We start from the raw sequence: 24,018 nt of genomic DNA on the forward strand, positions 1-24,018 counted from the left end.
CATCTACCGACACCAGCTCGAAGATGTTATTTCTCCAAATCTGTTTCAATTAAGAAACAAACTCATCTACATCTTAGATGCCTTGAGGGTAAATCTGAAGCTAAATGAGTAAATCTTGAGCAAATTTTCACTTTTGGGTGAACTATTCCTTAAACTGCTGTTTTCTCACCACTGTCATTTTTGTACTGCTTATTTTGTTGTTGAGAGAAGAGTGTGCTGCACATATTTACATATCTAATCGCTACTCTCAGCAGTGTGGGTGGCATCATGAGGGTTACAAACAGTTTACCACAGCTCATGTATTTCAAACTTCTTTTAACTCAAGTGAAGAATGAAAGAGAACTTTGCCATAAGTATATCGAGGCCTTTACTACTTTATGGCTTTCAGAGTTTTTGTCGGGTTCTTGGGAACTTTGACGATAAATTCCATGGGGTCTTTGGCCTTGTTGCTGAAAGCCCTTCGAATGGCATCCACCGCATGCTGATGTGTAACACCTTGGAGGGACTCTCCATCTACCGACACCAGCTCGAATCCAGCCTGCACGCACACACAAAAAAAGGGATTTCTAGAAAAGTTCAGGACTTGATCATTAATGCAGATGTCTATTTTCATGACACATCCCTGAGTATTTCTGGCAGTGCGCAGACATGCGTGCGCTGTCTGAATGGCAGGAAAAAGCAGATGCTGCAGGCACAGGATGCCACTCGTTTCCTTTGTTCTCCTTCGTTAATACCTGTGAATGATCTCATCTGGCCTGTTTCACACTGTGTGTGTGTCAAGGCTCTGCCAGTGGATGACATCAGCTTATTATACTTCAGAAATGGATGTTTTTCTCTGTGATTGTAACCACTGGCAGACCAGAAGCACAGATGTTTGAGTCTTTCAGGTCAAAAACACATGGCATATCCATAAGCTCTAAACTTACTTAAACTCTATCAATCTAAACTCATTTTCCTATCTCTGACACCACTAACAGCATAAAACTAAGTTAAAAAGTGAAACAGTCAAATCAGAGTGAGCAGAAGCAAATATGTACCCCAGTCTCTAGGTGAGCATAACCCAAAAGTTCAACACTCACACAGATGCAGGAGCGTGTCTTTGGAATTATGTCTTTCCTGCCAGGAAAAAAGTACAACGTAGGCACATTTCCTCAGTCACGATCTCTTACCAGGATGCACCTGTTTAGTGAACTCTCTACACCCATCCTTAGTGGTCAGGGTCTGTTTTCATGCTCTTCATTGGTCAGAACAAACACTTGTCCTCTTATAGAGACATTATATTTCTCTGTTCATTCTCACTTAAATAGAACTGGAAAACATTTATTATTTTGGCTCATTATTTTCAGCTAAGAGTGCAATTTCTTCTGCGAAACACAAAAGAACATATTTTGAAGAATGTTGTTGACCACTGACTTCCAATGTATGGTCACAACACACAAGTGTGAGTAACTGTTTTTATTACGTGGTCACTATTGCTTTGTCTGTTATTACAGATTGTTTGATATGTACTGAGTATTTATGCGTTTTAAAACTAAATCACAGCAGCGTCCATCTATGATGGATGTAGGCTGTCAAACATACACAACTTTTAGCCAATCATAGCAGTGGGTGTTTACTTCCGAGTCTACAATCCGCCACACCTATTCAAACAGTGTTCAGATGAGGGGGTCAAAACAGGACAGAATTAATTTTTAATTATGATGTTTCTGTTGTAAAAATCTTGATGACATTATAAGTGTACCTCAGAGAACAGTACAAAATAATAAAAAAAGGCAGTTCATGACCCTTTTAATTAATGCCCAGTTATATATCATGTTATAAAATTATAATTTATAATTTAGATATGTCACATTAAGAATGTAAAATGGGATGATAACAGCAATTCACATTGACATTTAAGTTCCTCATACAAGTAGGCTTACAATTTAGCCCACAACTTTAGCGGCTCCTGAGGTGCGTTCCGATTGACAGGGTCCCTACGCAGTGTTGACTGCTCCCTACTCCCTAAGCACGGGATATCTGTTGAAGTGGACTTCTCTGACAATAATCGCTCATTTGGAACACCCTGGAATGTCCTCAAAGAAAGGCAATGACAGGGTCACAGATTATGAACATTAATATAATAAATATTGTAATTTATTTTACTTTCAAATTTATATACAAATATGTATCTAATAAATATAGTCAAAATGTATATGTTTATACTGTTAACAGATTGTAGTAGTCTCATCTCGTGCGCTTTCTTTCCTACATGCAGCCTTATATTTAACTCTCCTGTGGTAAATAAAGTCAAATAAAAAATTACAGAGCCTCAACTGTTTCTCAGTGGTTTTACTTTGTTTCACCTATTCATACAATACAATATGCAAATATAACATTCATCGCCATAACCATTCATAAATACTATGAATCCTACTATGCTACTAAATACTATAATTTGTATAATAATAACAACATTTATTGCAACCACTCCATTGCAGAGCCTTAAAAAAACTCTTTCAACGGCTCTGCTCCATTGTTAGTTCTAACTGGTGAAACGGTGCGCAATGACAGTTGGGTGATTTTCCCTCTCCACTTCCTGTGAAGTGATATATCGATATGCCATTATTGCCTATGACGTTTGCAGTGCCCTTCGAACTGAACATGTACGCTCCCTTCGGATTGGAATCTGGCGGAATACCTTGTGAATTCCACTTCGCAGTCCACTTTTGGTAAATTTAGGCAGATTCTGGGTGGTAGTGCTAGTTTATTATAAACTCAAGAAAGCTTATAGTCTTTCTAGTCTAATCGCTGAACACATGCACACACACTTTTGGCAGAGATCTAATGTTGATCAACAGGCTCAAAGTACACATACATAGAATGCAATTGAATTATTGCCTTAATATCGTCTCCGAGTGTTGATTTAGAATGTTACAAGTTGTAGAGGAATTTAAGTGAGGAAACGAATATCACGTCTCATCTCAAAACAAACACAACAGAACTATATAAAGGCTTTTCACTTGAGCACATTTAAACTAAAGGATTAACACTTTTATTCATTTAAAACACTACCCCACATAGGAAAAACAGACATGTCTGCTAGTTACTGACCTGATACAGACACATATAGCTAAAACTGACTGATATTGTCTTGATCTGGAGCGAGATAAGGTAACATTAAAAGAAGCAGGGCAGGCTCAAAACTGCCCAAATGGCTGTTAGAGCGTGCTGCAGTTCCACGTTTCACCACTGATTTACCATTTAAAATTTGTGGGCTGCAGTTCGGGAGAGCACTGTCACAACTGCCCCACTTAGTATAATTACGTACTTGCCGAAGCTTGCAATGAATATATCCTGCGCACTTTATGACTTAAAATTGTCAAGAAAATTTGGAAAATATTTGTTGCAGAATGCTGAACACATTTATAGTTTATTATTTATTCAGTTTATACAGAGGTCTATGTTTTGGGTGAATATTTTTGGCCCCACCTGCCCTTACAGATGAGCCGTGCATGGCTAAGACTATTCCAGTCATGGAGAGTGAACCCAAAAGTAGAACACAAGAACTACTTAAGAGCATTATTAAGAGTATTTCAAAACATTATACTTAATGCAACACACTCTGTGTCCCTTTATGGCCATTTAGGGGCCTAAGATTTGTTTAAGCTGACATTCTCTTCAAACAGCACTTACATGAAGGAAACCGCAGGGACATCATCAGTCTTTTTTGTATGCCATCTGCCTTTTTGACTAAATACAAATCACCAAAGCATTCTATGGTTTCAGAGGACAAGTGGAGTCATTTATCAGCAGATAGCAGAGTACATCACTGTGTGCACGAAGAGAGAGAGAGAAAGAAGATGACTCAGGGAAGAGTAAAAATCAATGTGTTTGGCGCTCATACAGCGGAATAAAAACATATTTTCAGATATTTTCAGATTGCATGGCTTTTGAATTCACAAATTTGGGCCAGACAGTGCAGGTTAAAAGTTACTTGCAATTTTTTTGATATATATATATATATATATATATATATATATATATATATACACACATATATATAACATGTCATCAACCATCACTCTAGCAACCACTCAGAACACCCTATGGCTTAACAAATACTGGAAAAGTTATCAAGCCCCCTTGTGGTGGTAAGTTTTGCACAGACAAAAGACCCTTGACATTTTCTCCAGAAAATGCCCAAATATAGTTAAATCTGTTATTAAACTGAAGCCCTCTGTATTTATAAGCTGAAGAATGACTATCAAGATCAACACAACAGACTATAATCAAGATGAAAAAGAGAGTGCTGGACTAATTACACATGAGCCGAAAGAGCAGACTCTATGGAGCCCCAACACATACACAACACCTGACCTCCGTCTGCCATGCGTGTCAACAACGTTTGATAAGAGGGATGTGACTGCAGACAATGGGTGACAGAAACCTGACCTCCATGCTGCTGGAGCATACTTGCCGCTCAGATAATACAGTTATCAGTTAGACAACAGGAACAGGAAGCATGTGAACAGGGCGCTCCACACTTTCCCTCTGCAGGTCTGTTAATCTGCAGAGCTCAGTGAAGATAGCCGCTCTGAAGAGCCTCTCATGGCTTCAGGGTGAGACAACAAGTGAATTGAGCAGAATGTAAATTAGTCGGCCTTTGGTATGAATGGAAATACCCTCTAGTCTTTCACACCAAGTCCAGCTGGAGGCCAGAGATGAGTGGATGTTCTTGGCAACTGAGGGGTTTTGAGCCTGACACCAGATCTCCTGAGTGTGGCAACACAAGCCTCTCAGAGCAGGCCAGGGAAATGCTGTCACCTGATAGGCTGTAATCGACAAGGATGCGGCTTCTCTTGACAAACACACACACAAGTGCACATACACACATGGGATTCCAGGGTTTTAACCTTTTTTGCTGGGTAACAGAGGTGCTGTTGGTATCGTGCCCTCAACTTCTGTGACCTTTTGCCCTCATTTCTTACAGATGCAAAGACCTGGATGTTGTGTAGACACGGTGGTACATAAAATGTTTGTACAGTACACCAGTTGAAATGACTAGTGTGACATCCAGCTTCGTGACTGATCTACCAGCTCCATCATGGTCTACCAGCAAGACCAGCACCAAACTAGAACTAACCAGACTAAACCAGCCTGGACCAAGCTGGTCTTTCCAATAGAGATGTACAGCATTTGTTGTTATGTGGAGAAAGCTTCCTTAAAAAGAAGCAGCTGACTCAAATATTGTGTTTTCTGGTCTGGTTGATGTAATTCATCAATGATGAATGAGTTGTACCACTTAAGCAAATAAAAATGCCTCTGCGCTCAGCTAACATAACTGAGTGCTAGCTGTAACCAAAACAGAAATCACAAGGCCTGCAGCCATTGATCATTACCAGACCTTCCTAATAATGATTGGGTGACAAACACACTATTCATCAACTAATAATGCTAGGATGAATCCTACCAGCAATATCCTTATACATTATTTGCAGCAATGGTATAGAATTTGAAAAAGGAGTTTGTGTGAGACACTTGGTTGCAGTAGACGCTTCTCTTGAGAACATATTCCACTTTGTCTTGTTCAATTTAAAATTTTACTGCTCAAAAATCAAACAATGGTTGGTCACTCACTGGACACATGATGCCCCGTGCATAATTTGCATCAGTGTTATAGATCAAACCAGCTCATTCAAGTCTGAGACCAAGACCAGAGTCAAGACAGAGTCCACATGCTCCCAAGTCAGAGTCCAAGGCCATATTGTCAGTGTCTTGGTCTTGTAATAGACTCAGAAACATGTGAACTTTACTCTCTTCTGGTCTTGGCCTAGAGTCGGACTCAACCTAGTCACACTTCTGTTCTGTTCTGTTTCAAATAAGCCTTTTCTAGACTGCAACACTGCTTAGCCTACTGTAGATGAGTCTATATGAGGATCAGTTACCTTCAGAACATTACTAGTAGATGCTGCTCCTCCTGGAAAGATCTTCTCTATCTTCACCATTGGCTGCACCTTTGACTCAATCCCACCTGAGATGCTTATTCCTGCAAAAAGAATAATAAGAATCATCTAGCCATCCACATGTTAATGATGACTTCAACTCTCTATATATGCATGAAACAAACACTGTATAACCAATTCATCTACACCATTTATATTCTTATACTGTAGGCCTTTTATTTGGATGGATGTGGAAAACTGATATTTTAATTGTGCCATAAAAGTAACAGATGCTGATTCCAGTCTAGACTAAACATATTAGAGATGTCAGCAGATGTCAACCAGCTGAGCAACTGTCATTAAGATGAACAGAAATAATAACGTTTAGCTTTCTCCAGGACCATTATAGACCTTCTTGAATGGGAGTGCACTCTATTATCTCACTGGGCAATTCACTGCCATCTTCTGGTGAGGTGAGAAGAATAACTGAAGGAGAATCTCTTCTTTAATACTAATCTATCAGTGATTATATGGTCTTTTTTCCACAAATTCCTATTTCTTATTTTGTCAGTGTATGCTACATACTCAGAAAAAAGGTACAAAAGTCATTACTGGGGTAGTACCTTTTCAAAAGGTACACTTTTGTACCTTATTTAGCTTTAAAGGTGCATATTAGTACCTTAAAGGTACATACTGTACTAGTACCAAAAGTGTACATCTTAGTACCTTTTTAAAGGCCTTTTTAAAGACAGCTTTTGTGCCTTTTTTGATTGTGGGTCCAGAATGAATCACATGCTCTGCAAATCTACTGTATTAACAGGCTTTAGTCATACTATTACTCATACTCACAAACAGAGATCTGAACAAACTCTAACCCTAAGTATTAAACTTTGGTATGTAACTCATCAAGCACTGTTTATATTACCGACAATAATTAGCCTTTTTTTGAGTATGAGGAGAGATGACTTTTCTAAGTGATCAAATTTATCATATTTCCCTGGTGAATGATACAAATGTCATGATTCACAATGAAGGAGGGACCTAAACCATGTCTGTGGATCAAAATATAATAGAGGCTTGAGTGTGGGAATTTGGAAACCACCAAGCAGCCCAGAACATTCTATAATCCACATAGCAACATGATTTTAAAAAACTGCAGAGCAACCTGGCAACCACCCAAAACACCCTAGCTTTGTGGGGGCAACTTTTACATAGCCAGGCTGTATTAACATTTCATACATATATAATCAAGTTATTTTGGTCAGAGAGAAATGGGATGTTTGTCATTTGAGAAACGTTGCCACAAAGCCAGAATACAGTGACTCCGAGTAACTCACCAAGGGACTGTTTGGTCTTAGAGATAGTAACTGTGGTTAGTTCATATTCCTGCTCTGGTGGGGTTTCTTGGCTGTCTGAATGTCCATTCACTGGTTCTTTCCAGTCCTGATCCGAGCTGGGCGCAAAAACCTGGGTCAATGGTGTCCTACTCCGGCGGTGTGCACTCATTACGGTATGCTTTACCTCTTTACCATTCTGGGATTTGTCTGTTTTCATTCGATGACCATTCCTATAAGGGGATCTCCCTCGCACTGGGATAGAATCACCCCTGCTGGATAAAGAGTCATGGTGTGATGTCCTGAGGACACCATTGTCTCTTCTCGGGGGGGAGCGTCCGATGCGTTCCGTGCCGTGAGGAGACTCTGAGTGTGTCCAGCTGGGCCGAGCAGGACTCAGTGAACGATTACGGAGCGAGTCTGTGATGTAAGTGTCCACTGGTACATCCAAGAGTGGTGTGAAAGCTCGAGGAGGAGGAAGCCGTCCAGTCGGTAAACCTGCCAAACGCAGCCGTTCCAGATCTTCAATGAGCTGCCGTTCACTCTCCAGATCCTGTACCGGCTGAAGGTGGAATCCACCCCGATAATCTGTGATTCAAGGGGATATTAAAACCATTTCTCACACATTCATAGCATAATCGCAGGTTATCATCACTCTAAACCCCACTTTTAAAGGGTAAAGGAACATTAGAGACTTGTAATTTAAGGCTGGAATGCACTACACGATTTTTGCCTAGATTTTTGCCCTGATTCACAGCCAGGAGAAGTTGATGCTAGTTGCCAAAACTCAAACCAGTCAGCAGATTTGAGCTGACTGATTTAATAGAAAATCACACAGTTTATGATGGTCACAGACTCGTAGCTTCAGATTCCATCCAGTCAGAGGATATCAAACATGTTTGATATTTTGAGCTGATTTTAGGACAGTTATTGATTTCATTTATCATACATCTCCTAGATACAAGGCACACATTTCTGCGTGAGTTTGTTGTGATCACAAAGATTTTAAAGTCTGGTATTACAAAGTTGACAATTGTACACTCTAAAAATGCTGGGTTGTTTTAACCCAACTTTGGTTCAAATATGGACTAACCCAACTTTTGGGTTAAAAATGTAATTGAAAAATGTAACCCAACAGTTGGGTTAGTCCATATTTGACCCAAAGTTGGGTTAAAACAACCCAGCATTTTTTAGAGTGTATGATGTCTAGTGTTTAAAATATGTTCAGATTTTTAAAGTCATGTACTGTATTCCAGCTCTCGGCAGAGCTGAGTAGATTACTTACAAATTGTAGTCCATTACTGATTACAAATTACATGATGAAAACTGTAGTTAGTAACACAATCTAGGTTACTCATTTTAGGTCATGTATTTTGACTACTTTTTAGATTACTTTCAGATTACTTTTTATCCAACTTGTTTTAATCTTGCCATTAAACATACAATATTGATACAAAACTGCAGAGAGAGAAAATATATTCCCTTTTTATATCAACATCATAAAATGTAATCAAACATTACATTAAACCAGGGTTTCCCAAACTGGGCTTAATGTAAGAACTGCAGTGGGTCTGTGAGTTGATAAAAAGCTAATAATTAAGTAAATCATAAAAATGTAAAATAAATTATTTAAACTTTGAACATTTGTTTACCTGCACGACAAGTCAATGAGACCATTAAGAAACATTGAACTGTAAAAATGCGAATGTGTTAAATTATTAAAATATTACCTTCCTGAGATATATATCAAGTAAATATTTAATGTCAAAGGGGTTTGGCTGACAAAAACGTTTGGGAATCCCTTTGTTTCATATATGGACTAACTGCTTGAGAGGTTCAGAAGCATGGATTGCAAAATAATTTTTATGACATTTTCATGACCATTCAATATTGTGAATATAGTCAAAGCTAAATAGCATAACAAACAGTAGGATTTTTAGAAAGGAAAATGTAAAAGAGAAAAAGAACAATTAGGGAGAACCAATAAATTATTAATAATTTACTGCCATTGTGTGCATATTATGCAATGTAATGGAATCCATAAAAAAGTAACTGTAATCTGATTATGAGCATTATAAAACATAATATACTTTTATTACAAGTACTTGATTTTTTAAATCTGATTACATAATCCAGATTACATGTAATCAGTTACTACCCAGCTCTGAGTAGTGGTGTTAGCACCACTTTTACCTGAAATTATGAAACCCGTCTCTTGTGAAGGGTTAGCACCACTTTTGCGTCATTGAAATATTACAGCTAGATGCTTAGCAACAGACATCCAATCACATCCCTCATATTTGAGTTAAGAAGAGACTGATTTGTTCCTACCATTTTAGTCCGAAAAGTCCATTCAGAGCAATATACAGGCTTCTGTTTACCCGGGGTTTAGAATGACCCAGGGTCAACTATTTCAAGTGTGAAAAGCCCTTTTTACCCTAACTGCGTAAGTGTGGCTAAAATGTCCAAATATTTTTTGGGGCTGCTGGATGTCAAGGTACATGGTATTGCCATCTGATTTCATTATTGTACCATAGTACCATATAGGTAAAATTATAGGTATATAAATACAACTGAGAATTCAGACTCAAAGATTTCCTCCTCCCACGAACATACATATAAATGGTATAAAAGCTGAATTCATTTATATCTCCTTAAATCAGTGCAGATGTTACGGAACCTCACACACACTTTCCCTTTCATCCAGAAATGTGAGCGACAATCACACATTCATATCCATTGAGTAAGCAGCGGTGTGGCGTTGCATACACGCACATCTCGCTCAGATTTCAGGGGCCTCTAGCAGAGAGAGTTTTGAATTACTCCTCTGTGGACATTACAAAGGAGCTGCATTAAGTCTCAGACCTGCGTGGGTGGACGCTTGAAGGTTCAACAATGCAAGGCGCCTTTCTTGCATTTCAGAAACGACTTCCATTCAAAAGTCAGAGGCACATTACAGCCTGACACTGTGGACAATGACAGCGGGCACTGTGCACTCCAAGGTTAGAGGTTAGGAGGTCATGCAGTGTCAGCAGCAGAAAGAAAGGCTATCTGGCAATAAGAGACAGATTATCTTCTTTTGGCAGTGATGCATGTTGGGCATCCTGCAAATGATGCATTTGTGTCCTAAATGGCAGCTTACAATGAAGAAAACTGCATAGGGCTTGTTATTAAAAAGTGATGGTAGTGTACAGTAACAAGGGTTTTAGAATGAGAGGGATTGTGTGTGTGGATTAAATATCAGCAACAGGATATTTGTAGTATATGTATGTGTGTGCATATGGTTAGACATTCATTTCAGGATATGAAATGCCTGGTGCAGAGAAGAGTTTGTGTCTTCTGGTTGTATAATTTCATACAGGGATCACTTTGAGGACATTGTACAGCACTGAAAATGGATGAGTAAACTCAGAACAGAATAGAATAGAATAGAATAGAATAGAATAGAATAGAACATTCCAGTTCACACCAGAAATAGGTTACCTGGGATGGGAGTTATTAAATGGCGACGGGGTGTTCCACCATGACGAGGAGAACGCAGGACTGGAGACCTTACTGGGGAACCACAAAAAACACAATGAACGGTTCACATTAATTGGATTCAAATTAAAATCCAGATTTTTCACCATCAAGTGCTCAACATATATGAACTTATTCAGAAATGTTAAAATCATCCCAAGACGAAGCTCAGCTAAAGTGTTGTTTTGATTTGGGGTTTGTTTGGCCCCATTTATGGAAAACATTAATAATACAAAATTAGTAGGTATCGAAAACTTTTGACTATTAGTGTATAAGTACTACTCAAAAAAATACGACATTCCAGTTCACACCAGAAATAGGTTACCTGGGATGGGAGTTATTAAATGGCGACGGGGTGTTCCACCATGACGAGGAGAACGCAGGACTGGAGACCTTACTGGGGAACCACAAAAAACACAATGAACGGTTCACATTAATTGGATTCAAATTAAAATCCAGATTTTTCACCATCAAGTGCTCAACATATATGAACTTATTCAGAAATGTTAAAATCATCCCAAGACGAAGCTCAGCTAAAGTGTTGTTTTGATTTGGGGTTTGTTTGGCCCCATTTATGGAAAACATTAATAATACAAAATTAGTAGGTATCGAAAACTTTTGACTATTAGTGTATAAGTACTACTCAAACATGGCAGCTAAAATTTAAAAAGCTGAAACATTTTCTTACCAGAACGGTTTTTTAGTATGTCATAGGCTTCAAGCTCAAAGGGCAAAACCATACTGTCAAAACGGCCCAGATCTGTGGGAGGGATGATCATTCTACATAAAAGAAAGTGAATGTTAAATTAAAACATTCCACACATGAATAGTGCAAATGCAGGCAGGAGATATATAAATATATGCATTTCAGAGGCTGACACTGAAACACTCCTTACCTAACCTCCCTCAGCAGCAGAAGCTTCTCAGGCTTGTCCAAGATGGCCAGCAGGGGGCGAACCAGATCCTCAACCACACGCTCAACTAGAAACTAAAGAACAGAAGGAGATGCCCTAGTTCAGCAATTTACTCCTGATAATGTGAACTAGTCACAAGCACTGGATTTAGAGTCTAAATCTTACCAAATTCGTGTAAAGCACGAAATATTCTTGGAATTTAGGGCTCACAAGCTGTCAATAAAGTACTAAACAATTTTGTAGTAATTAAGTAATACGGTCTGCTAGTATTTCACAAGCGCTATCCAGATAACTGTGGCATTGTCTACACTGAAAAAGTGTGGTGTAGAAACTAGTAGTAATTTCACAAATAATTACAAAGAATCCGAAAGCAATGCATTACATGTGAATTAAATGTGAATTTATTTTGAAATAGTAAGACTGAGGTATTGTCTTGTAAAACATTCTCCAGTAATTTTTGTTTTAATTACAACTACAATTTTATACTCAGAGTTCTGTACGATTTGGATAACTTGATCTCAATCATAAATGGCAAGACAAATCCCTCTTTTGTAAGCATAACCAGCATGCACATTGATTAGTCAGAAATATACATAGCAAGACAATAGAGCCTTTTCTAGTTAACCACATAAACATTTGGGAAAAGGATAAACCTGTAAACCCGTATAAAGTCCTAAATGAGACATTATTTCAACCCAGCAGACTTTTAGATGACTCACCGTTTTACAGTGTCTCATGACAGCCGCCACCTCATCCTCGTTGAGCAGCTTGCGGGCCATATCCTCCAACATGGCCATGGTCTCCGGGCTGGGGATGGGGCTGTGCTCCCTCATACCAGCACGAGTCTCTCTGGGAGAACTCAACAGGTTAATTATGGGTCGACCCCGCTCTTTACCTGAGGACACAAGTGCTAGAGTCAGTCTACGAGCTCTGATGACAGCAATTCTCATTTAAAGATCTATGGTTTTGGCATCTTTGGTTCCATGAAGAATCCATTGAAGCTTTCCTTTGTTCAATAGTTTTTTATAGTGCAAAAAGCTTCTTTAGATTATTAAAATGTTCTTCACAGAAGGAAAAAAAAAATTCTTTACTGTTAATTGTAAGGTTATTTAGGGGATCAAAAATAGTTCTATACGGTAGGGGTGTCCAATCCTGCAGATTTCAGCTCCAACACACTTTCCTAGAAGTTTCTAGTGAGTCTGAAGACCGTGATTTGCTGGTTCAGGTGTCTTTAACTAAAGTTGAAGCTAAACTTTGCAGGACAGTGGCCCTCCAAGAACAGGTTTGGACACCCCTGTTCTATGGCATCACAGCAAAAAGCCCATTTTAAAAAGTAAACTAATTGCAATTATGTACAGACAAAAAGACTGGCAAATCTGACTGGCCGAAAAACTGTGATTAGCTTGGAGTTTTCAATGTGTTTCTAAGTTTTGCTGCAGTATGCACTGTAGAGAAGGAAGCAATGCAATTCATCATTAGCTGAGCAAAACCACAGGAGTTGGACTCAAGGCCACTTCAAGGGAATTACCGCAGAACAGTGTACAGTAAAGCAGCTCTCTGATTTAGGCTCTTTAAAAACTCATTATGCTGCTTTCTGGCTTTTCAAATGCAAATATCTTCCTCAGCTATTCCCTGGTATCCACAGAAAGTGATCCTCATCAAAATATGTTAAACCACACGTGGACTCACCCGGTTCGTTATCTAAATGTTTCGGGGATTTGGATCTTCCTCTGTGTCCGTCCCCTGCCCCTTTGTCCTTCCTGTCTCTAGAGGACGACCTTTCCCGCCTGCGTCCGCTTTTAAAGAGCAAGCTGACAAAGGTTTTGGAGCGCTGCAGGGTGCTTCTCTCCGTCTCTACCTTGTCCTTTTGATGCTTCCTTTTCTTCTGCTTGTCCTCTGATCAACATCAAGCAGAAACATGTCAAAGATTGACCTCCAGGCAAAATATACTGAATAAATAGATGTTCACAAGGAAAACTTTAACATGCTCAAGTGATAAAATACATGTATTATAGGTGGCAAAGGCTCCAAGTTCAGCCCTGAGCAATGGTGACCCAGAAACTGGAGAGTCACTGAGATCACAATCCTGTTTCATCACTACTGTGTCCTCGAGAAAGTCATTTAACCCCAGGTCATTGCAGGATGAGAGCACTTTTTGGTTGAAAAACAGCTACTCTGAATTCTCACAATGCCTGTCATGGATATAATGGAGTAATTTTTCATATATATATATATATATATATATATATATATATATATAAATATAGCATCACCTACTTTTAGGACCTAAAATGTTCTTGTAAAGGTTTTTGAATTCATTAAATTTCATTTCGTTTTAATTACTGTAAAATATTATGATAAAACAAACAAGCAAAAAATATCAAATAAGTAACTGTACCGAGCCCCACAGATGACATGCTGGGGGGAAACAAATCAAGATATTGTGGCCAATTTGTTCCCACAATTCGTTAATTGGTTCTTCTTAAATTGTGTTTTTATATCGACAATTTAATTCAATTAAAACAAGAAAACATTAGCTCAACAATATTTAACTACAATGAGGGAACAAATTAATAATAATTGGTCAAGAATTAATATGGGAACTAATTCTTAATTTGTGGCCATGATATCTATTTTTTCTTCTTCATGTTAATAAAAAAAAAATCAAAAAAGTTCATGGTCCTAAAATAGGTGTCATGTCTTTCTATTTTTGATTTGGGGTGAAATATGACCTGAACATGTTTCCGTGAGATTTATCGAAGAAGAGCTTGTTATGTTAAGTTGTGATTGAAAGTATTTGTTAAAGGCCACAAAGCTTCCAGTCATTTATCTCCACAGTGTGAGGTATTAAGCCTGGCAAATAAAACAGGATGATATACACTTTGCTGTGTGGATTTTGAGCATACATTTCTCAAGGCATCAGATTCTCCAGTCTGAACCGTTAATCTTTCACGACAAGATCCCGTGCAGTAATGCTGATGTATTATGCATTCAACCAAGTTCATTTAAATGCAGAGATACAATGGCAGCACACTGCTATATATTTGACAAACAGACGTAGCAATGTGACTCTAAAGGTCAATTGCTGGTTTTCGACAACACATTTTCTATTCTGAGCGGAGCTTCCACAGCGTGGTGTGTGTATCAAATAACACAAGATCCTCATCACTTATCTGGTTGTGACCTTGGGCCCCGGCACTACAACTGAGATATGAGTTACATCAGTGACACAAACACAGGACGGCCCTGTGCAGCTCAACTAATTTTGATTCACAGCCTTCTGACAGACTGTTTTTTATCTCTTATCTCTAAACCAGCCCTACTGTACCTGACACAGTGATGTGACTCTGGGATCGGCGGATGGGTTTGCGAGGCTTGCTGAGAGCCATCAGGACTGCCGTTTTAGGAGAGTCCAAAGTCTCTTTATCCCCAGCAGAGAAGGTCCTTGTCCGAGTTTTGGAAGTCCCACTGCGTATTACTGTGTCTTTTAACAGGACAGTTTCGCCAACCGTTCGGCTGGTTTCTGTGGTTAAGACCCTACTAGATCTTGATGTGGCATCGGGCTCCGGTGGGTCCGTCTGCATGGCGGTCTCTATCCGTTCAGAGCTGGGCCGGCGTGAGCGGTCCTCGGTGGAGATACAGACATCCACCATCTCTGAGCCGAATACAGGAGGGAACATGACCTGCGAGAGGCCGCTGAGAGAGCTGACCGGCGTCCCAGAGGAGAGAGAGGAAGTGGAGGAGTAGGAGTCTGAACCCTGGGAGGAAGCGGGCTGGCCTCCATTAGCCACTAAGGGGGAAAAGTAGAGACTTTCATTTATTATTTTTAGAGATAAAAAGTTGGATCACTCAGTGCACTGAAGATCTGTCATCCACTTCATTAAACTTAAATGCACAGTACTGTCTACAGCAAAACTTCTATTTAATAACTTTAATATAAATAAAATTATTGTAATCTTTGACAATTAAGTTACACAGTTATTTCAAGGAAACAAATCTGTCTGCCTAAAATGCTGTGGCAGAAATCATCATAATTATCATCTTACATATATCAAAGAACCATTAAGGTGTTAAGCTGTTGATTTTTTTTAGGTCAAGTTTTATCTCGCTCTACATTGAAAAAAAGGTAAAGTAAAGATAAAGTAAAAAGGTAAGGTAAATTAACAGATTTTACTCCAGGCCAAAATATGATTTAACTTATTAATTTGCATATATATTATATATTTTAATAGATTTATTTGATATATTGTAATATTTATTTATTTATTTATTATTCTATCTATCACTGGGTACACCTCAATATATTAATTTATACAAATAAAATTAATGTTTATGCATTAAATCAGATATAAATAGCTTTTTTGGGTAACAAAATAAACTAAACTAAACTAAAATAAAATAAAATAAAATGATAACACATTTCTTGAAGCCTTTATGTATAACGCATTATTAAAGTAGTTTTAATGCATTAATTTTGCCTTGTAAAGCATTGTACAATCTCATGAATAATTGTAACCACAGTTAATACATTACAACACTTATCAATTCATTGTTACACTAGGCATTTTAAATTTGGTTATATTATTTACGTTAAGATATAATGTATTACAACGCACATTATGAATAATTATAATGCATTACACCCTTAAATAACCCTTTATAATGCATGCCACACAAAGGCTTTAAGTAAAATGTTACCAATAAAACAAAATAATAAAATAAAATAAAACTAAATAAAATAAAAAAGCTTAACAAATAAAGCAACAGACATCGTGTCTAAAAGCCTCATAAATATTAAAGTTCTGATGTCCTTTTACATCTGAATGAACAATATATCAATGTCACTTGTGTTAAATATGGAGCAGAATTACATGAGCTTCTGTCCTGTAACCTAAATACCCCTGAATCACCCTGATGTTACAAACATGCACAATCCTGGACGACTTATCTGAATGTGAACATTACGATCTAATCCGTGGCTATTTTCAGACACTGCCATCCATATTAAATGGAAAACAGAGAATCGGAGGGCAATGAAAAAATCTGGCTTGACATGTGGCCGGTTGTCGTTCAGCTTTGATCTGGAGATGGGCCATCCCAGTGCACACCATCAATTCATTATGAAAATTGCATTTCTATAAGATACAAGTGCAAATGAGTGGGTCGCACAAAGCACGCAACCTATCCATTAATATATGTACTATTAACAGATAAGATGTTAAATAGTGATGTTTGCAGGTAACGGTTACGTACATTTATTAAGCCAGCTGTACTCCGCCACCATCTCCTTGTAAGCAGGATATCGGCCAGCCTCCTAGGACAGGATATTACACAAGACATAATCACAGTGAGAAAAGGAGCTACAGCCTTAATTACATTGCATGCAAGTTCAAAAGTCCTTGGGTATAGTTCATTGTGCAAATTAAGTCTAAACAGCCTAAAAATGACTTCAAACTGCATTTTCCACCAGTGAAGTCAGAAGGATATGACCTCATTTCTGATGCCCTAGGTGTACGCTGACCTCACTACAGGCTCTCATGAAGTCACAGTTAGTTTGATTCTCCATAAACATAAAACAAGCTTGAACATCAAGATGATGGTAGGAGGCAGCCTGATCTGCCTTGCAGGATCTCCTCATGCAGGAGCTAGATTTGAACAGACTGCAGCAAAGTTAAAAAAACATCCCTTTCTCCTTTTGTTTTGACCCTTGTCTGACATTTTCTCACACTGTCACTTCACTTATCACCAGCAGAGCTCGTACTTACCACCACGAAGTGGCATCAATAGCTAACAAAGCAGGCATTTAGCAGCCCTATATACTTATAGCACCACTGCAGGTTTGACAGAGCCTTGCCACGGGGGCAATGAGAAAAGGCCATAAAACGAGGCTTTCTGCTGATTATAACTTGATCCCTAAGGCCTGGTGAATAATGCACACCCGCTGGCTATTTTTCACAGGTGGAACCTGAGCCCTGCCTGAGTAAAGCGAGCAACCAGGAATGTGACGGCTAAATGCCAGCTGTCTGCTTTGCTATGCTTTCTCACTCCCAGACGCAATAAGAGGCAGTGTTGTTTAACATGCTGTGGTAGCAATTAATATGCCAAAGCACTTTGGAAATCATTTGTCTTCCTAAACTAAAAACTAAAATTTCCCTGATAAACTAAGATGTCAAGTCAAGTCACCTTTATTTATATAGCACTTTTAACAATACAGATTGTGTCAAAGCAACTGAACAGCATTAATTAGGAAAATAGTGTGTCAATAATGCAAAATGACAATAGTAAACACTAATTTTTCAGTTAAAGACAGTTCATCATTGAATTCAGTGATGTCATCATCCAGCTCAGTTCAGTTTAAATAGTATCTTTGCAATCATTTGCAATCAAGACAACGATATCGCTGGAAATGAAGTGTCCCCAACTAAGCAAGCCAGAGGCGACAGCGGCAAGGAACCAAAACTCCATCGGTGACAGAATGGAGAAAAAACCTTGGGAGAAACCAGGCTCAGTCGGGGGGCCAGTTCTACTCTGACCAGACAAAACCAGCAGTTCAATTTCAGGCTGCAGCAAAGTCACATTGTGCAGAGGACTCATCTGGTTCAAGATGTATACAGTACATCGATGTACCTTTTTTAATACTGTCATTAAAAATGGACACTCTATATTATTCATTTGTAAAACTGGGTGGGTGTTATTCCCATAAATAAGACTGTTGATAATACTGATAATCTCAAATGGTCAAATATCAGGTCTATTGCTAAAGTTTTGGTTATTCTCACCTTAATGGTCAGCATCACATGAGTGTGACTCTTTAGCACTTCTACTGCATTGCTGTGTGTGATGTCCTCAAAACTCACTCCATTGGCTGCCAGAATCTGATCCCCCATTTTAATTCCATTTTGCTCTGCCAGGCCACCAGGGTCCAGCCTCATCACAAAATTAAACAAATCATCGCATTAATAAAGTTCAGCAATTAACCATAGCATCTAGGCAACAGTTGTCACGAAGTTGTCAGACATCCCTTAAACCCTGGGCATTTTGTCTTACTTTGAGACATAGATGCCCAGGCCAAACTCTTTGCCACCGCGGATGTTGAAGCCCAGGCAGTAGTCATCTGAGGTTGTGTAAAGGTGCACTATTCTGCGCAGGGCTCCATCTGAACTGGCCTCTGAAGGTGTGCGACCACTTTCTTCCACTACCATCCTTCGGTGGATTAGATCTACCCTGCACACATACATTCATATACAGTATCTCACAGAAGTGAGTACACCCCTCACATGTTTGTAAATATTTTATTATATCTTTTCATGTGACAACACTGAAGAAATGACACTTTGCTACAATGTAATTACAAGCAATAAACAAATAAGTGACACAATAATTTAAGTCATTCTACAAAAAAAACAAACACAGGTTTGGGGTCCTTACATTTCTTTTTTTAAATAAGGGTTAGTTCAACCAAAATCTAAATTCTGTCATTAATTACCCTCATGTCTTTCCAAACCTGTAAGGTCTTCAGTTTTTGATGAAATCCGAGAGCTTTCTGACCCTCCATAGACAGAAATGCAACTGACAAGGTCTTCAAGGCCCAGAAAGGTAGTAAGGACAGCTTCATAAAATTACGGTTGAACCACTGATGGCACATATTTTAATGACTGTTTTAATGATGTCCTTACTACCTTTCTGGGCCTTGAACATGTCAGTTGTGTTGCCGTCAATGGAGGGTCAGAAAGCTAAAAAATATTTTAATTTGTGTCCTGAAGATGAATGAAGGTCTTACGGGTTTGGAACGACATGAGGATGAGTAATTAATGACTGAATTTTCATTTTTGGGTGAACTATCCCTTTAAATTTATCAAAAGTGGCAGTAAAGACTTTTTACATTGTTATGAGAGATTTCTATTTCAAATAAATGTTATTCTTGAAATTTCTATTCATACAAGAATCTTGAAAAAGAGGAATAGAATTTTTCTAAATATTACTGTTTTTATGGATTTTTGATCAAATGAATGCAGCCTTAATCAGTATGAGACATCTTTCATAAAAATAAAAAAAAAAAGTTTTTGAAGGGTAACTACAAAGTTTATTATCAAAACTGAAGTGTGTAATTTCTGCACAACTAGTGTTGTTACCAAACAGAATTGTCCCACTCTTTCATTGGACAGACAAACTAAAAACCCCACCCCACACTTAAGCCACTGGCTCCATGTTGCTGTGCTCTAGCCGGTCAGGGTGCTCAAAAAAAGCATTTTTTTTAATGTTTACAGCGTTTAAACTTTGAGGAAATCAATCTACAAGTGATTTACTTATAGTTATATTTGCATATTAAGTTAAGATAGCTTAATCAGTATGAGACATCTTTCATAAAAAAAAAAAAAAAAGTTTTTGAAGGGTAACTACAAAGTTTATTATCAAAACTGAAGTGTGTAATTTCTGCACAACTAGTGTTGTTACCAAACAGAATTGTCCCACTCTTTCATTGGACAGACAAACTAAAAACCCCACCCCACACTTAAGCCACTGGCTCCATGTTGCTGTGCTCTAGCCGGTCAGGGTGCTCAAAAAAAGCATTTTTTTTAATGTTTACAGCGTTTAAACTTTGAGGAAATCAATCTACAAGTGATTTACTTATAGTTATATTTGCATATTAAGTTAAGATAGGAAAAAGTGTTCTAATATAAATAATTACACACTTCACTTTTAAGTAAAAATCAGTGTGTTATACACAAGCGCACACACACACACACACATAAATCTTCAGGTGGACACACATACACTTCTGTAATAAACTTGCTCATTCTACTATCAGTTAATGAAATGGCTGAGAAGACCACTAAGGTAACTCTACCACTTCTGTATGCTGAAACAGAAGCTGAAGGAAAAGATAACAAGTAAAGGCCAAGAGTCACAGGGTTTCCACCCCGTTAGTCAAGGCAGGGGGAGAAAGAGCCCATCACTACGCTCTGCTTATCTTCTCAGTTCAGTTAGTCTAATTAAACCCCATCATTCAGCAAATCTGCAACAGAAAATGCCTAAAAATACAGTCTTTCAAATACTAAAAGAACCTCTAAATGTTCAAGGGCAAAACACACTCTTCTGTTATGAGTTGTCAAAGGGTATTTGGACAACCTCCAGGAGGCAGGCTTCTGGGAGACAGGTCAAGCTGCCATACAAACAGCTACTTTTCTTGCATAATACTAAAGGACATGTTGATGCATTTCATTACTTTTTTGTATAACTATGAAAATAAAAAGAATTGCATTTTTAAAACTTTTAAATGCACAGATACACAATATCTCATGCAATATATACTGTAATATCTGAAAAACTTGAACCGTGTTTGAGTACAGGCTTGATGATGCATCAGCCACAAAATCATCAGTGTAATAGTTCTCAAGTAGGGAACTTCAAGAAAAAAGTCCACAAGATGACTTAAAATTATTTAATAATTTACAATAAAAATTAAAAACCTAAGAATAGTAGGAATACTAAGAATAGTATTTTACCTTTGAATAACTATTGTTTTTATTGAAGAACATACAGAATAAGAATCTTTAATATTCTGGAATCACAAAATAAATCGTGATGAATTAATTTATCAACATTCAACATCTAGCTTCTGTTAATAACAAAGTTTGAAAACAAGCAATGTTATCATGATTATAACAGGAAATAGCAAAGAAAATATCTTAATCAATATGGGATTCAAAAATGTGGACAACTGCAGAAATAACATTATAATTGATGTTCAGCCTGATAGAGTGTGCTTAGCCTAATAAAAAAACCATACAAAATAGTATATCATGTTCAAGTGATGACATAAAAGCTCAACTTACCATGTAGTCTTCTCTTTCGAATAGCGGATACCTGGCACCTTCCCAACACGTCTTACCACCATGCGCAGACGATTATTTCCTGTCAGGACTTTTACGGCACTGCTCATGGTGATGCTCTCCAGACTTATGCCATTCACCTCGACCAGCTTATCTCCAACACACAAGCCTGCCAACTCTGTAGTGTGGAATCAGGATACAAAAACACATTAATATGAAACTCACCAATAGCTTATACATGCATACCTTGTCGTAATAAATCTAAAATCTCAAATGCAAATCCTCATCAGTTGTAACCCCCTCTGTGTACCTGCAGAGCTGTCATCCTCCACCTTGCTGACAAAGATTCCCAGGCCGTGTTCAGAGCCTCCCCGCACACTGAAGCCCAGCCTGCCATCCTCACTTTTGTCCACAGTAATTGTGTGGATGTCTTCACTGTCATCCCCACCTACAGTGCACCAACATCAAACACAAATAGAAAGTTCCTCTGAAAATAAATATAACTCACAAGTATAGTGATGGGTTTCGTCAATGTTTTTGCTCCTTAGCAAAAGATTCTTTCTCATATAATATAATATAACATAACGAATTTCCAATGTAAGACTTTCTTTAAAAAAACTAAACAATTTTTTTAAGCTTTATTACATGTTTTTAAATGCAAGAAAAGGCAGCCAACAATTGTATTGCATTCAACAACTCCTTCAATCACAGGATCCTGTTTGTGTTATTTTCGTAGTTTGATAACACTGTACTGTTATTGTCCTAGGAATGCATAATATCCCAAGTTATAGATATGGATCTGGCTGATACCCAAGCAGATGATAATTTTCATGGTATGGCCGATAACCGATAAATGGCAGATATCAAAATTGTAAACTATACAGATTAGAATCTAAAAATAAAAAATAAAACACTAAAAATATAAATGAACCATTTTAAAATATGCAATATCGACTGAAACTAATTAATAAAAATAAAAAAAACTCTAATATTAGCCAATAACCAATATAGTTATATTATATTTTAATCCTTAAGTGGAATAAACATACTTTAGAAAATATCACCTCAACCTGATCTCATGAGAAATTTTATATATTTTTCGAATTGGCAATTTTGTATCAATTTGTATGATTTGATTCTTTGACAAATTGCTTTGTGTGGATGATTGTACAAAACCGTACAAACGAGAGCTACCAATTCACCAAAAAATAAAACAGCTATGAATTGCCATGAGAATGTGTTGGTAAACCTGCATCTAGATCAAGCTCTTGTAGGAGACTTACCATCGACAGGTGCATTGATGAGGATGACCCTCCCCATAGGAGAGGAAGATCTCACTCCTCTCTGGCGCTGCTGCTTCTTGTGCAGGTAGCGTGGTAGAGTAGAAGTGCCCGAGGGCCCTGGCTGGGCACTGGGATGAGCCCCATTCGTCATGTCTTTGCGTGCCGTGTCAGACGAATGAGCCATGGCAAAGTGCCGACCTCCCCTCTAACCCTCATCCAGGGCCTGAGCTTCTAAAGGGAATGAGGGTGGATGGGGAAAACTAGAGGTCCAGTGGGTCAATACTAGTCACGAGGATTACAGTCCACAGGATTAGATCCACAAAAGGAAACTCCACTGCACAGTGGTGCAGGAAGAAGCTGCTATGGATCCAGCATTGTTCACTTTAGATTACAAGACATATTGTGATTTGTCTTCACAGAGTCTTCACGGAGAACTCCGACATGATTTTAATCATTTCATGAAACAGCTGATAAACAAATTCTATTATCCAAGAAGTGGCAGAGCAAAATGTATCCTTATATGCATTGTTCGGAAGAGAGTCTCGCAAAAACAGAGGATGTGTAATAGTGGCTCAGGTCTTTTTGTTGAGTTGAAAGTCTGTGGGTTAGACTGGGGCATTGGGCAGGAGTCCCTCCTCACTGCCAGTGGAGCTTTGCTTGGCAGAAGTCAGTCATCTGGTCCTCCCAGGCCTCAGTGTCTCACCTTTACCTGCCAGTGATCCAAGACAACAGAGAAAGATCTGTGAGAACCCAGCCGCGCAAAGACTAATTTCCCATGGGAGGTAAAGTGATATCAGCAATTATTGCATTCTGGAAAGCTAAGGGTTGCACTGTTTCCACAGCAAGAGATACTGAGCCGATGTGGAACACTAATGTGTTAAGATCTACTGCTTTAAACTGTGAATGCATAAAGAGTGTTGCCTCAACAATGTTATTTATTTGGTTACTGGTTCAGAAAAATAAAAATACAAAAACTTTTTCTTAATGGATTGATCAAGAGAATTACATTAAATTTGGTTTGTGATTATTTTATTTTCACTTTTATATTTTGTTTTGAAAATACATTTTTATATGACTAAAAGTGTGTTCCATCACATGCAGCATGTTTTATATGATACATTACCAATAACCGTATCATTTAAAAAAAAAAAAAAATAGAGATAATAATGAGTCAACAGGTGTGTCCAGGTGACCAGAACAAAAATCTCTTT

At 38.1% G+C, this 24,018-nt stretch overlaps 1 protein-coding gene across 1 annotated transcript in view; it reads right to left on the reverse strand.

Annotated features, from left to right (window-relative positions):
- Positions 1-61: 61 nt before the first annotated feature.
- The window catches only part of LOC107690160 (membrane-associated guanylate kinase, WW and PDZ domain-containing protein 3-like), a 25,015-nt gene continuing 1,058 nt past the window's right edge, over positions 62-24,018 (reverse strand). The window contains exons 2-16 of the mRNA XM_016488404.1: positions 22,808-23,516; positions 21,835-21,972; positions 21,528-21,702; positions 18,739-18,915; positions 18,471-18,618; positions 16,945-17,005; positions 15,020-15,481; positions 13,381-13,587; positions 12,411-12,586; positions 11,674-11,765; positions 11,466-11,557; positions 11,103-11,174; positions 7,262-7,846; positions 5,928-6,028; positions 62-538 (exon numbers count right to left, since the gene is read on the reverse strand). Coding sequence (XP_016343890.1) covers positions 371-538; positions 5,928-6,028; positions 7,262-7,846; positions 11,103-11,174; positions 11,466-11,557; positions 11,674-11,765; positions 12,411-12,586; positions 13,381-13,587; positions 15,020-15,481; positions 16,945-17,005; positions 18,471-18,618; positions 18,739-18,915; positions 21,528-21,702; positions 21,835-21,972; positions 22,808-22,991 — 2,838 coding nt within the window. The 5' untranslated portion in view covers positions 22,992-23,516 and the 3' untranslated portion in view covers positions 62-370. The remainder of the gene's footprint in view (positions 539-5,927; positions 6,029-7,261; positions 7,847-11,102; positions 11,175-11,465; positions 11,558-11,673; positions 11,766-12,410; positions 12,587-13,380; positions 13,588-15,019; positions 15,482-16,944; positions 17,006-18,470; positions 18,619-18,738; positions 18,916-21,527; positions 21,703-21,834; positions 21,973-22,807; positions 23,517-24,018) is intronic.

The sequence above is a fragment of the Sinocyclocheilus anshuiensis genome, unplaced genomic scaffold, assembly GCF_001515605.1.
Source record: "Sinocyclocheilus anshuiensis isolate Anshui unplaced genomic scaffold, SAMN03320099.WGS_v1.1 scaffold1581, whole genome shotgun sequence".
Classification (NCBI taxonomy): Eukaryota; Metazoa; Chordata; class Actinopteri; order Cypriniformes; family Cyprinidae; genus Sinocyclocheilus; species Sinocyclocheilus anshuiensis.